General features: G+C 41.9%; 1 protein-coding gene across 1 annotated transcript; it reads right to left on the bottom strand.

Annotated features, from left to right (window-relative positions):
- Positions 1 to 118: 118 nt before the first annotated feature.
- ptp4a1 (protein tyrosine phosphatase 4A1) lies at positions 119 to 8191 on the bottom strand. The gene is made up of 6 exons (XM_060941728.1): positions 8107 to 8191; positions 7752 to 7935; positions 7379 to 7471; positions 7114 to 7244; positions 5348 to 5422; positions 119 to 1049 (listed from the first exon to the last, which is right to left on the bottom strand). Exons 2-6 carry the CDS (start codon positions 7854 to 7856, stop codon positions 932 to 934), a joined length of 522 nt encoding a protein of 173 aa, XP_060797711.1. The 5' UTR covers positions 7857 to 7935; positions 8107 to 8191; the 3' UTR covers positions 119 to 931.
- Positions 8192 to 16185: the final 7994 nt, after the last annotated feature.

The raw sequence follows: 16185 nt of genomic DNA on the forward strand, positions 1-16185 counted from the left end.
AATGTCACACCTGCGTTTGTGAAAATGGGTAAATAAATGGTTTTGATAAAGCTCGGCATGTTTTTGTATATGAAGAATGTGCGTTATTGAACAAATTCACACGCGACGTGCAGACAACTCGTGTCCTCAGTGTATTCCTTTATTTTGTTTTCTCTCATCAGTGAACAGTTACAACTTCTCTCACTATACTAACACATACCCAGTGACGGTATAAATAGCCAATCTAAGAGTACACGTTTCAAATACCGTACAGAAATCAAGTATCCAAGTATTTTTAAGTTACGCACATCAAATAAAAAGGCATACAAAATATCGCAGAGGTCCAGTTTGAAGCCAAAACACAAATCACACTATTGACATGGCAGTAATTAGTAAACGAAGTTTGGATAAACAACACAAACTAGATTCCCCATACCTTCCACATACAATTTGTTTTTTGTAATTCATGATTTTCCTGCCGTGTGTGTGTAATATATATATCTGCAGCCATTTTCACAAGTGAAGCTTCTCCAAATGCCATCGAGTCATCCCCACAAAATGGCCTCCTTTCATTTTAATAAGGCATTTTAAGATCTTCAAAAACAAAATAAAGATTAAATGATATCTATGCTGTTGTACAGTTGTTAAAAAAATACTGTTTGGCAGAGGGCACTCCTGTTACAGCTTGACAAAATATATGTTTACAACTCGATGGCTGGAATCAGCGATGCAACAAATTAGCATCTGTCTAAATTTATACAAGATCATACAACAAGCACTGACCTTGCCAACAGAGGCCACACTGTAAAACAAACACAAAAGGGGATACTCAAGTAAATTTTTTTTTTTAATCTTTTCACTATTTTTACATGTTCACCAATTATGAGTAATAACTGCCCACGTTACAGAAATATCTGGACCGAGCGTTTCCAGCAGGGTTTCAGTATGAGCTCTACTGGATGCAGCAGTTGTTGCGATGGCCGTTTGAATCTTTGAAGCGAAGACGCATCTTTGGACGATATTTCTCCAGGTAGAAGAGCTGCTTGCTGTTAAATGCTCCACGGCGCTTCCTGAGAACAAAAACAGACCTAGCATTGGACTGACACTCCAGAAACAAACGGATAATTCTTAACCATACCCAAAACAACTGGCCGCATCCATGCAACTCTGAAATCAGACTCTTACCCATAGCCTCTTATTCTTCCATAGGAACAGACTTTTTTTTTTATATACGCACACCATTGCAGTCAGAAGTTTACATAAACTTATGAAGGTCATGGTAATATTGGGCTTTCAGTCATTTCTTTGAGCTGTTCTTTTTCTGTGGCTGAATAATTGTACAGCGCATGTCTTTAATAGAAAAACCCAAGAATTTGGTGCAAAAGTTATTTTGGTTTTTCTGAAATAAAACACGGGGTCAAAATTATACATAGAACACACTTAAAACTTGGTTAAAAGATCCCTTAGTAAGTTTCACCTTGACCAGATGCTTTTGTTCGCCATCAACAAGCTTCTGCACAATTGGTAGAGTTCAATTTAATTTCTGTGCTTCATGGCACAGACCTGATTTTAGCACAGTCCACATATGTTTAAGAGAGTTGAGGTCAGGATTTGTTTTAAGCTTAATTTCAGCCTGCTTTATCCTCCACAACCAGCTCTGATGCGTGTTTGGAGTCATTGTCCCATTAGAACCCCCAGCTGTGTCCAAGTTTTAACCATCTAGCTGAATGAGGTTATGCTGAAGAATTCTGAGGTCCTTCATTAATCCATCTACTTTGTGCACCCGTTCCACTGGAAGAGAAACAGCCCAGGGTTTCCCATACATAGACTATTGTGTGGCGCAGCACCACACAATAGATTCCTATCGCCACACAATCAGACTCGGGATTTTGAAAAAATAAATAAAAAATTCCGTTGCGTATCGTTCCGTTCATTCATAGTGCTCTTTCTTCTCGTTCACGCACGCGCACACAGAGAGAGAGGGAGACGGAGAGGCGTGTAACACAGGCTTGCCGTTGCGCATATACCCGGACTGCAAGTAGGCCTGTTAGGCTAATTAAAAATAATGCAGCCTTCCCGATTCGCCTTCCAACCCCTTATTTTAAAAGGTAGCCTATGTCGTGCTCGTGATGAGCTTTATCATAGCCTTCTTGGCTTACATGAAACGGACATCCCCGAGTCAGACTATAAACCAATTTTGATGCATACAGTAGCAGCTTGACACAAGGAACCGGCCTTATTGCATTATCCCGTTTAACCTGCTTCAGCATTCATGCAAGTTATTAATAATGGCTTGACATTCACAATAAATAAGGATTTCCCACTAGCCTAAATAAAATGTTATAATACTCGCGGGGATGCCTAGTTGATGCTATCTGAAACAAAATCTGAATATTTTAAGAAACATCTTTATTAGCTTTATTGGCGAAGTAGATAAACCATCACTGCATCACTGATGCGCACACACACTGGCAGCTGATTCGCCCACTCCTCTCCACGCATACTGCTCAAGGGCTATCAAGAGGAAAACCCAATGCTGCGTGATATTTAGCACAGAAGACGGTCAACGATATCTGGAGTCTACCAAAGGTTAGTATGATGTACTGTGCTCAAACACACCTGCCCAGTATGTAACTCAGAAAAGGTAGCCTTATGCTAGCTTTATGAGCTGCTAGCCTTATAACGTTATCAATATTGAACATCCAGCTGTCAGCCTATAACGTTGGACACACAGCAAACAATGTGATAAAGACAAAATGCAGTAGTTGAGATAGGCTACTGTAGGATGCCCATAGGCTAATAATAATTAAGCATTTATTTGACTATTATATATGCAAAGCCGGCGGCACGGTGGTGTAGTGGTTAGCGCTGTCGCCTCACAGCAAGAAGGTCCTGGGTTCGAGCCCCGGGGCCGGCGAGGGCCTTTCTGTGCGGAGTTTGCATGTTCTCCCCGTGTCCGCGTGGGTTTCCTCCGGGTGCTCCGGTTTCCCCCACAGTCCAAAGACATGCAGGTTAGGTCAACTGGTGACTCTAAATTGACCGTAGGTGTGAATGTGAGTGTGAATGGTCGTCTGTGTCTATGTGTCAGCCCTGTGATGACCTGGCGACTTGTCCAGGGTGTACCCCGCCTTTCGCCCGTAGTCAGCTGGGATAGGCTCCAGCTTGCCTGCGACCCTGTAGAAGGATAAAGCGGCTACAGATAATGAGATGAGATGAGATATGCAAAGCCTACATATATACATATTATACAGGGTGTCCATAAAGTCTCTTTACAATTAAAAAAAAAATTATTACAAAGGCAGTTGAGATATTGTAACTAGATTTATTTTAATCGGTGTTTATTAAATTTTTTTCAGCTGCAGTTAATAGACCTTTATATGGGCACCATTAGTTGCACGAAGCACATCAAGACGGTACTCAAACCAGGATACACATTGTGCCTTTTCTTGAGTAGCCATTTTATAGGGGTTCGGTTTCCATCAACACAAACACAAAAACACAAAATTGTAATGTGAATAACAACTCTAATCAACACTGATTAAAATAAAATCAGTTACAATATCTCAACAACTGCCTTTGTAATAATTTTTTTTAATTGTAGAGACTTTATGGACACCCTGTATATGCAGGCTTTGCACCAATTAGGGTAATGCTTTTTCATTATTGTTAGTTGCCTTGGTGTTACCTTAAGTGGTTTCTTACATCTAATTATGATATATTTTATTATTTTGTTACATTATACTATTTATTTCATTTTAGTATTGGTTGAGGTAAGTGTTGAGTTCAATATTTAAAATAAAAACCTCCAGCTTGTTTTTTGCAATTTATTCCTTGAATGTCAACTAAAGAATGATTGAAAGATTGCCGCCAAAAAGGCAAAAAACTAAGGTCAAAGCTAAACTTTAACTTCAATTTTGGTGAGTAATTTTCATAAATTTAAAAGACAGGTTTTCCACCCACATCAAGCCCAGCAAAGTTGGGTCAAGGAATGAAACCAGGCAGGGTTCTGGTAAAAATTGTTTTAGCTGTCTTCTCTTAAAGAACTTAAAAGAATTTAGATTGAACTGAATAATCTCAAATGCTTCTTGTAGCTTTAAAATAGTCCCAGCAGGTGACTCTGAAGAAAAATATTCTGTGTTTGAACACCGCCCGCTGTAAACACTTTGCATACACCCCAATGACCGACTCCACCGACCGCCACAACACCACCGCGCACGATTCCCTCATCGGCACAGTGGAGCACCACAAATTGCTACCTGGTCTGTGGGAAACACTGCAGCCCCAGAGCATGATGCTACCACCACCATGCTTAACAGGTGGTACAGTGTTCCTCTGTTCCCCTGGTCCTTGTAGCCAAATAACTCCGTCTTTGTCTCATCTGATTATAAAACTTTCCTTTAGAAGGCATTTTCTTTGTCCATATAGTCAGCTGCAAACTTTGAACTTGAAGGGGTCCATTTTGGAGCAGGGGCTTCTTTCTTGGACAACAGCATATAAAACTCGCTTAATTGGAGACAGACTTTGAGAAGCTTCCTGTTCATGGCAGGGCTGTGCCTTAGTAGCTCCTGGGTTGTTCCTGACCATCTGAACCAATTTCCTCTCAGCTGAGGGTGACAGTTTGGGTCTTCTTCCAGCAAAGTGTCTCCACCTCCCAACAACTTGTACTTACATACAATTGTTTGAACTGATCGTGAAATCTGTAGTTGTTTATAAACGGCTCCAAGAGACATTCTTGAGTGTAAATCTACAATCCTGTTTCTCAGATCTGCACTGAGCTCCTTAGACTTTCCCCACTGTATTCCGTGTTGGTCAATCCAAAGATTGATGTCAAACCAACACTTACGTTGTGCACAGAGAAGCTACTGGCTGTAATTGGTCATAATCACTAACAAGAAGTTAAGAGGGCTTGGCAAATTAAGCATTTTATGGGTTTATGTATATTCTTGACCCTGTATGTATAATTTTGACCCTGTGTTGGTTCAATGAGCCTTGGGCGCCCATGACTCTGTTGTTGGTTGTCCTTCCTTGAACCACTTTTGGTAGGTGCTAACCACTGCATACTGGAACACCCAACAAGACCTGCCGTTTTAGAGGCGCTCAGACCCAGTCATCTAGCCATCACAATTTGGCTCTTGTTAAAATCGCTTATAATTTTTATAAGCGACACTACAATATATCCTATTTTATGACTGATCAGGATCATGTGCGCATCAGATCACACACTGATTGATGGGTATCTCCCCAGCAATACAAGTCCTAATGCTAGAAAGGGCTAGTGTGAGGAAAACATGTAGGAATTACAGAGTATTACTTCCACAGTATTCGTCTTTTCCAGCAGTACGGTACTCTCAGATTTAAAAACACTTACTGTCGGATGAACTGGACAGCATCTTCATACTTCATTCCACACTCAATCATAGCGAGGGCAACAAGGACTGGAGCTCTGCGGGGAAAACGCACACTATGTTAAAGCAAAGGCTTTGTGAACTTTTTCAAGCTATAATTACTATACTGTAAGCCAAATTTAAAAATAAATTCAAAAGAAACTTTGTCTGCACTGTTTTGCTGAGTGTTTGCACCCATCACCGAGCACTGTGCTGTGAATGTGCATTACTTATGCAAATTTTCTATTGAAGAGAATATGTAGCCTGTTCAAGTGTAACATCATATTTCCCTTCAGTGAATCAGAAGACACTTCTGTTATTATGCACACTGTTTAAAAAGTGGGACTTTATATGCACAGACTTGTTTTCTCTCTCAGTCCGGTTGTAATCATTTTCATTAGTGTATGTATGTTGCATGCACAAATTGCTTGGAGGCCAGGTGTGCTGTAACAATATGAATATACGTGTATTTCTTCATCACTTTAACATGTCCAGCATGAAAAGGAAAACGTTGCCCTTATTAACCGAGCTGGGTTTGACAGTATCTAGCACAGAGGTTCCCAAACGAGGGGTCATGACCCCCACGTGGAGTAGCTTCATTTACAAATGGGGTCGTGAGAAACTTGCATTCATTTACAAAGCCAAAAAAAACCAAAAAACCCATGTTAGAAATATCAAAGATGGATTTCATGTGTTAATATTTTGAAGTGTTCCCAGCAGTCACATTCAGACTTGAAATGAAAAGGGTACGTTTTGATCTTTTCACCATCCTGACATGCTGCACTATTGTAGTTTAGCAGCCATCAACATCTAGCACAGTTTCTCTCCTGTTATAGTACATTAATGAGCAACACTAACCAGTTTCCTGATTAGTGTTTAAATTTAAAAACCTCTCACATAGCCTTTAAACCCATCAAAAGCTCTGTTTTGCAGACCAATCTTCTGCTTTTGAAATTAAGGTCAGAATGTTCAATCTGACAACACAGCTTGAGCTCATCGGTGTGTTTAATATCACTGTGCTTAAGATCGCTAAACATTTTACAGCTTGACTTGGAAACCTGATGGACTTGGAGGTTTTGGCTCTGATATGCTGCCTAGTGAATGCAGATTAAACTCTCCTGGACATACACGAGATAAGCAGCGAGTGTGTGAATAATTCAATTGCATTGCTGCTGCTGCGCACACACAATCATGCAGCGCATAAACCAGATCCCTCTGCTTTGCATCACACAGGTTGGTTCTTATTGCGATGCTCTCCATGTGACTTCTGGGATTACATTCCATCTACTTCTTCAATAAACGACAGACCTGTCATTTTTGTAACCATAGCTCCCTGCACTGTTGCTGTTAAAAGGTTACACATTTCTCCTATAATTGATACAGAACCTCTGCTTGCACATTTATGGGCAAAATTAAAAAAAAAAAAGTTTACCACTTTATTAGTTTGGTTTAAATCAATATTTCAATTGCATTTACCTTGAGGACACAAACACAGCCAAAACACACCACCTACCTAGCTAGCATCTTTGTAATTTACTGCACATATTACACATTTAAATTAAAATCTCTCAACTTGGAAACAGCCATTATCTTCAGACAAATATTTAAGAAGTGCAGAAACTATTTACACCATTACACTATTTTCACTGTAGCCTTCAGCCTTTTTTTTTTTTAAAGAATCACAATGTTGTACAACAAACATCACATCATGCCACGCTTACAACCATAATCACTGTATACAAAGCATTACCTTCCAAGGCCAGCTACACAGTGAACAGCAATGCAGCAGCCCGGCTCCTCCCTAAACTTAATCCTCAGCAGATTCAACCAGTCATCAACAATCTGGTTAGAAGGAGGAGCTCCATCATCAAATGGCCAATCCTGCAGGTTTTATGACAGGCAATGAGAAGGTATTTAATGTTGGAATAGTTCATCTTTCATCCAAAGCACTATCAGAGCATGATTCAGAGCACTGCTTTTCTAAAGTCGGTAATGATACCTTTGACTGGACTTACCAGAACCTGGATGCCCTCTTTGGCCACCAAGTTGGCATCATACGTCGCCTCGCACACTCTAACCACTGTTCTCACACCATACTTCTTTAGTTCCTGTTAAAAAACCAGTGTGAGGATGAAGAATTATTTAGTTGCAGGGAAAGTAAGAAAAAAAAAAAAACCCACACAGAATTAATAAACAAGCAGCCTCACAACTGAGCATTTTGGCAGAGGTTCCCAATAATCTTTGTTAAGGAACACACAGTGCCCTTTTCCAACAGGTAACTAAAGTTTGAATATGATGAATTGTGGTTTTTGACCAGCATTTAAAGGCAACCTCAACCAAAACGTGCAATGAACAAATTTGCAAAGTGCACTGCTTAAAAAGGCTCACCTCAATGAATTTGTTTAGAGTGGCATTTGTTGGATTGTGGGTGATGAGGAACCTCATGTTTTTATATGTGATCTCCACAGGGGCAGGTCGATTCATACGAGCCATTTCTGACAATGAAAAACTGATAGAAATATACAAAAATGGAAGGAACCTTCAACAACTCCCCCCTCAAAAAAAGAAAAATCTGCAGAAAATCAGGGGAAAAAGGTGGGAAAAGAGCAAATAGAAAGAAAAAAAGAAAAGAAAATTAACTGATGAAAAAAATAATAAATAATAATAAAAAAAGGGCTGGTCCTCAGGTGAGCAAGGAAACGGAGGGCCAACGGGGGCAGTGCGCTTCTGGAGATTTTTTTACCCCATCCAGACTGGTCTGGCTGCTGTGGACGCCCCACTCTCCGTATCCGATCCCGCCAACGTTAAAGCACTCACACGAGTCTCTCTTCCAGTGAGGTAGCAAGGCTCGCCGCTCACTTGTCTGCATATACGCCGTGCTGAGCCTGGCAGTAGTCTCCACTGCCCTTCAGAAACTCCATAAATGTGTGACCTAATACACCACAGAACTGCTGTAATGGGACAAAGCAGAGAGACAGAGGGATGAGACGGGGCAAAGAAATAAAGAGATGCTGTAGACACAGGGAATGTGTCCAACTATAAATGAAGATATGTGGTTGTGAAAACATCCTAAATATACTTGCTGGGCGAGTCCACCCTCCTGACTCCCCTGCTGAAAAATCTCAGTCTGACCAGTTACCAAAACATAAACCAAACTGGTAGACCATCTTTTCTCAGATGGTAGCAAGGAAACAGCTGCCGAATTACTGCTACACTACAGACAAGCTGTTCTGAAGAAAAACACCACGGCATTGAGTTAACTAGAAAATCTCAAGCGTTTTTTATTATTATTATTAGGTTCAGTCAAACTGGCAAAGATGGTTAACCAGCTTGGCTTATTTTTGCTAACTGCTCAGCCAGGATCAGACCACACAATATTTTTCCCACAATAACTAATCGGACATGGTGAGCAATCATAGTGCCATAAATTCTTGCTGCGTCTTGTTCTGGAGATTGGCAACACTACAAGTTTGACCCAAACCAATCATCACCCGGGTCCTTCCATATCGTTAGGGAGGTGAATCAATCATGTCATCAAGGAACATGTCATAGAAACTGTCAAAGTAGGTCAAAAAAAAAAAAATTCCTGACCTACACCATGCCTTTTCACCAGAGTGTTGTGCAATATCCCAGATGCCACATCACTGTTCTTCGATTATGTCACACTACAAGGTCCAGTCATCGCTCCTGATGTTCATATTCAGGCCTGACACTGGAAATTTATCAGCCATAACAAAATCAGTGTGAATCTATTTAGTATGATCCCAAGGATTAGAGATTTTTCAGCAAAAACTTGCAGCATTTTTAAATGTGTTTGTTAACACGTCCATTCATTCGTTTATATTTAATATACCAGTCTAGATCACGGTTCAGTTCTTGACTTGATCTCATGTCCTACTTCCTACCAAGTGAGCCATCTTTAACCAACTAGATCATCTTTAACCAACTAGATCATCATTACCCCTCATTAGTATACACATCTTGATATAGATGATCTGTAATGTAATATATATTGTAATGGCACTCCGTTAGCTCTTCCTTGTTTACTGTACCACTTCTGGAGTCAGTCAAAAAAACACTTTCCATGTGAGCGACGAGACATGACAACTTCCCTTGTCTTTCTAAAATGTTTACTTAAAAACAAGGTAAATCACAAGGTCTGGCGCACAGTCAAAAGACTGTGCTGCTTCCACCATGTTCTGACTCGAAACTTAAGGTATACACAGTCAGTTACCACTATAGTGATGTCACATTATAAGATTTAGAACATGGAACTCTTTTCTATGTTCTTTTTTCTATGTTCTAAAACTCTTTTCTACGTTCCTTTTTTTTGTTACTAATTATGTATTTTAAACTAACATACTCTAAGCCTGTATGAATAAAAAATGGAATTCTCATCATTCATTTTTAACTTAAATTATTATTGCTTAACTGGCCCTTACACACACGTATTATACACACACATACATGTATGTATGTGTGTGTGTGTGTGTGTGTGTGTGTGTGTATATGGAACGATTGTGATTGGCACTCGTGTTATTTTACACACACTTCCAGTGTGCACTGCATGTTAGAATTAGGTTTTATATCTTGTTTTGTCTTATTTATTGTCTGTCTTGTGCTAAACCTGCCAAGGTACTGATCAATTACAGGATCTGGATCAGTAGTGGTTTATGCAATTAGCTCGGATTGAAGCGAAGTGAAAGACTACTACACTAAAACTACAGTTAGTTCGAGACCTCACAAAGAAACCGGGTTTATGTGAAGATGATCTCGCTGGCTGGCAGCTCAGACGGATAACAACATGAATGCGGCAAAAAAAAAAAAAAAAACCTGGCTAGTCTACAACCTGGCCCCAGTGATAATGACCTGGAAATGTCTGTAGATATATTTCTATTAGCTTTTGAAGCTTAAGTAAATCCTGAACCTTAACTCCAGACACATTTCAATCATTTTAAGAGAGAATTTAATCGCCAGGCACAAACACACAATATCTAAAGTTACAGTCACAGTGTTCCGGTTAGCTAGCTACACTAATGCTAACGCGGAAACAACCAGCTAACACACGGTTGTCGACGGAAACAGCTGAAAAATAATAGAAAATTTATAAAATTAAATATCCAGCAAGATAAAGACACATATGAGAATTAGTAGAAAGGAATACATGACAAAATATTACGAGACACATCACTGGTCTGTTCATGACACTAACAGTGCTAACAAGCCGGGTTTGCTAGCTCGCGCCCGGGCTAAAGACAATGACCTCGGCTCGGTTAGAAAATCAATTCTACAGAAAAACAAACAAAAACACACACAAATGGACGTCATGGTATTCTTAATTTTATACTGTACTTACTGGAATATGCTTACTCATTGAAGATTGTAGCTTAACCATAAAGCCGGTCCGTAGAAAGAGGTAAAATATCTGAAGTGTGTCTCCACCATACAGCCGCGGCGGCAGCGTCCGGTCTCTTCAACAAGCGGCTCGCGCGTGGATCAGACAGCCTGCAGCAGCCGCGCCCTGAGAGCCGAGCGCGCGCGCGTCACGAGGAAAAACTAGGTCACCACCACCATCATCAATCATCATCATTCATCACCATCAATCACCACCACCACAATCATCAGTCATCATCATTCATCACCATCAATCACCACCACCACAATCATCAGTCATCATCATTCATCATAATCAATCATCAATCACCACCACCATAATCATCATTCATGATCAATCACCATCATCAATCACCATCATCATCAATCACCACCACCATCATAATTATCATCAATCATCATTCATCGTAATCACCACCATCATCGTCATCAATCACCACTATTCATCAGCATTAATCACCACTGACATAATCAATCACCACCATCATCACCACACCTTAACCATTCATCATCAATCACCACCATAAATCATCATCATCATCATCATCATCATCATCAATCACCACCATCACCAAACATCATTCATCACCATCAATCATCATCAATCACCACAACCACCAATCATCATTCATCATAATCAATCAATCACCACCATCATCATCATCAATCACCATAATTCATGATGATGATGAAGAATGGTGGTGATTGATGATGATGATGATGATGATCATCATCATCATCATCATCAGTCACCACCATCAATCATCATTCATCACCATCAATCACCACCACCACCACAATCATCAACCATCATCATCATCAAATATCACCAATCATAATCATTCATCACCATCAATCACCACCACAATCATCATCATCATCTCAATCACCACCATCACCAAACATCATTCATCACCATCAATCACACCACCATCAATCATCATTCATCATCATTAATCATCACCACCATCAATCACCACCATCATAAATCATAATCATTCATCAATCACCACCATCAATCATAATCATTCATCATCAATCACCACCACATCATAATCATTCATCATCAAATCACCACAATCATCAATCACCAACACCGTTATCATCATCATCACCACCATAATTAATCATCATCAATCACCACAATCATCATCATTCATCATCACTCACCACCAAACATCATAATTCACCACCACCATCAATCACCACCACCATCAATCATCATCATCATTCATCATAATCAATCACCATCACCAATCATCACAATCATAATCATCATCAATCACCACCACCAGCATCAGCATCAATCACCACCATTCATAATCATCAATCACCACAATCATGATCAATCACCAATCACCACCATTCGTCATCATAATCAATCACCACAATCAACAATCACCACAATCATGATCAATCATCAATCACCACCATTTATCATCATCAATCACCACAATCATCAATAATAATCAATCACCATCACACCATAATCATTCATCATCATTAATCATCACCACCATCATCAATCACCACCATCATAAATCATAATAATTCATCAATCACCACCATCAATCATAATCATTCGTCATCATCAATCACCACCACCATCATCAATCACCACCATCAATAATCATCATTCATCATCAATCACCAACACCGTCATCATCAATCATTCATCATCATCATCATTCACCACCACCATCATCACTCACCACCATACTTAATCATCAATCACCATCATCAATAACCACCACCATCATCATTCATCATCAATCACCACCATCATCACTCACCACCACCACCATTCACCACCACCATCATCACCACCACTACTCCATCATTCACCACCACCACCACCACCACCATCATCAGTCATCATCATTCACCACCACCACCAATCATTATTCTCCACCACCACGATCATCATCAATCATCATTCACTACCATCATCATCATTCACCACCACCATCAATCATCATCTTTTTCATCTTCATCACCATCATTCACCACCACCATCACCATCATTCACCACTACCATCATCATTCACCACCACCATCACTCATCATTCACCATCACCATCAATCATCATAATCATCATTCACCACCACCATTCACCACCACCATCAATCATTTCACCACAACCATCACTCACCACCAATCATCATTGACCACCATCATCATTCACCACCACCATCAATCATCATTCATCATCAATCACCACCATCAATCATCATCAATCACCACCACCATCATCAACCACCACCAATCATCATCCATCATCATCATTCACCACCACCACCATCATCATTCACCACCACCATCAATCATCATTCACCACCACCATCAATCATCATCTTCATCACCACCACCATCACTCATCATCGCCACCACTCATCATCATCATTCACCGCCACCATCAATCATTATCATTCACCACCACCATCGTCATCAATCATCATCATTGCCCAGGACTGTCTGCATTTTGCATACCGGGCAGGTGTTGGTGTGGAAGATGCCATCCTCTACCTGCTACACCGAGCCCACTCGCATCTGGATAAGGGAAATGGCACAGTGAGGATCCTCTTCTTGGACTTCTCGAGTGCCTTCAACACCATCCAGCCCCTATTGCTTCAGGACAAACTGAACAGGATGAGAGTGGACCCCTGCCTGGTCACCTGGATCTCCAGCTACCTCACTGACAGGCCGCAGTATGTCAGGCTGAAGGACATCATGTCTGACACTGTGATTAGCAGCACTGGAGCACCCCAGGGCACAGTGCTGGCCCCTCTTCTCTTCACCCTGTACACCGCGGACTTCTGCTACAACTCGGAGCTGTGTCACATTCAGAAGTTTGCCGATGACACAGCCATCGTTGGGTGTATCAGTGATGACAGAGAGGAGGAGTATAGGAGCCTGGTGAGGGACTTTGCTGTGTGGTGCAACAGGAACCATCTGCAGCTCAACACCTTGAAGACCAAGGAGCTGGTCATTGACTTTGGGAGGTCCAGACCAAGGTCACGACCAGTTCTGATCGAGGGAGTCGAGGTGGAGGCTGTGGATTCCTACAAGTAGATTCAGAATATTTATTGTCATTGTCACAAAAAACAACAACGAAATTTCATTTGGAGCATCCATACAGCAGAGTTGATAAAGTGCAAACCCATAAATAAATACATACCCCCCTAAGTAACCCAGTGTAAGCATTTGACCCAGTATTACATCATCTCATCTCATTATCTCATCTCATCTCATTATCTCTAGCCGCTTTATCCTTCTACAGGGTCGCAGGCAAGCTGGAGCCTATCCCAGCTGACTACGGGCGAAAGGCGGGGTACACCCTGGACAAGTCGCCAGGTCATCACAGGGCTGACACATAGACACAGACAACCATTCACACTCACATTCACACCTACGGTCAATTTAGAGTCACCAGTTAACCTAACCTGCATGTCTTTGGACTGTGGGGGAAACCGGAGCACCCGGAGGAAACCCACACGGACACGGGGAGAACATGCAAACTCCGCACAGAAAGGCCCTCGCCGGCCATGGGGCTCGAACCCAGACCTTCTTGCTGTGAGGCGACAGCGCTAACCACTACACCACCATGCCGCCTAGTATTACATCAGTACAACAAAAAGCAGCATAGCAAATAGCAGCATAAGCTAAAGTCATCAATGTTGATAAAGTGCAGAGCAGGGACATTCAGACAGATACCCGAGTATGACGACATTGTATAAACAGTGCAAAAACCAGATCAGTGCCATTATAATGTTATAACATTATTGTCTGGGGGGGAGGGGGGAGGGGGAGAGAGAGTAGTGACAATTGCAACAATGCAAACCAGTTCAATGATATTAATTGGTGGATGTGGTTGTGGCAGAGTTCAGTAGCCTCACAGCTTGTGGATACAGGCTATTGGCCAGTCTGGATGTTCTGGCCTGTATGGACCTGTATCTTCTCCCTGAGGGCAGCAGGTGGAAGAGGTGATGAGCAGGGTGGTGCTGATCCCACAGGATGTTGCACACTCTTCTCAGACAGCGAGTGGAGTAGATGGTGCTGATCTCTGGGAGAGTCGTTCCAATGATTCTCCCGGCAGCTTTCACCACCCACTGAAGTGCCTGTTGGTCGGCCTTAGTGCAGCTGGAGAACCACACTAGAAATCCATGTGTCAGCACACTACTGATGGCACAGTTGTAAAAGTTCACCATCAGAGGTCTGGGGATATTAGCGCTCCTCAGCTTCCTCAGGTAATAGAGCCGCTGTTGTGCTTTTCCCACGGCTGTGGAAATGTGAGTGCCCCAGGACAGGTCCTCAGTCACTGTTACCCCCAGGAACTTGAAACTCCTCACCCTCTCTACCACATCGTTGCCTATGGAGAGAGGTAGGTGGTCAATGTGTCCTTTCCTGCGAAAGTCCACGACTATCTCCTTGGTCTTCTTGGTGTTTAAGGCCAAGTTATTGTTGTGGCACCACAACTCCAGGTGTTGTACCTCTCTCCTGTAGTTTGTCTCATCGTCGTTAGTAATAAGTCCGAGAACCGTGGTGTCGTCAGCGAACTTGACGATGGGATTGAACGAGGAGGAGGCAGAGCAGTCATGTGTAAACAGAGTGTAGAGCAAAGTACCTCAGGCTGTGGCTGGACAGCAAGCTGGACTGGACTTGCAACACCAAACACTTATACAGGTCGGGACAGAGCAGGCTATACTTCCTTAGGAGGCTGCGGTCCTCTAACATCTGCAGGAAACTCCTGTGGATGTTCTATCAGTCTGTGGTCGCCAGTGTCCTGTTTTACACCGTGGTGTGCTGGGGGGGGGCAGCACATCCAATAAGGACACATCCAGGCTGGACAAACTGATCAGGCGGGCCGGCTCTGTGGTCGGCATGAAGCTGGACTCTCTGGTGACGGTGGCAGAGAAGAGGACTATGGACAAACTGTTGAACATCATGGACAATGCCAGTCACCCTTTGCACACCGTCATCAGCAACCAGAGGAGCCTGTTCAGTGACAGAATGCTCTTTCCCAAGTGCAGGAGGAACAGATTCAAGAACTCCTTTGTCCCTCACGCCATCAGACTGTACAACTCCTCTCTGGAAGGGGAGGAGGGGTAACAGGAGGACAGAGGACGGGAAGGAGCAGTAGCCTAGCCTAACAATAAGCTCCAAAAAAGTTGGGACAAAGTACAAATTGTAAATAAAAATGAATTGCAATGATGTGGAAGTTTCAAAATTCCATATTTTATTCAGAATTGTTAGGGTTTTGCTGGGATTCGAACCCAGGTCGTTGGTGTGATAATCCAGCAAACCCCTACTAGGCCACCAGGGGGATGACTCAAGTGCAGAGGCGTGAGGCGAAAGTAGAGTATCAAAAAAAAGTATATTTACACTATTTACAATCCAATGGAAAAAACAAAAAGAAAATCCAAACGC

This window comes from Neoarius graeffei, chromosome 15 (assembly GCF_027579695.1).
Source record: "Neoarius graeffei isolate fNeoGra1 chromosome 15, fNeoGra1.pri, whole genome shotgun sequence".
Classification (NCBI taxonomy): Eukaryota; Metazoa; Chordata; class Actinopteri; order Siluriformes; family Ariidae; genus Neoarius; species Neoarius graeffei.

What these genes read in the sequence shown, in the direction of transcription:
- ptp4a1 (XM_060941728.1), bottom strand. Translation starts at nt 7,856, where the DNA reads ATGGCTCGTATGAATCGACCTGCCCCTGTGGAGATCACATATAAAAAC. An exon ending in CTCTAAACAAATTCATTGAG is followed by an intron (nt 7,472 to 7,751) that starts GTGAGCCTTTTT and finishes GTTTTTTAACAG; the next exon opens with GAACTAAAGAAGTATGGTGT. An exon ending in GCTGTCCAGTTCATCCGACA is followed by an intron (nt 1,050 to 5,347) that starts GTAAGTGTTTTT and finishes TTTTGTTCTCAG; the next exon opens with GAAGCGCCGTGGAGCATTTA.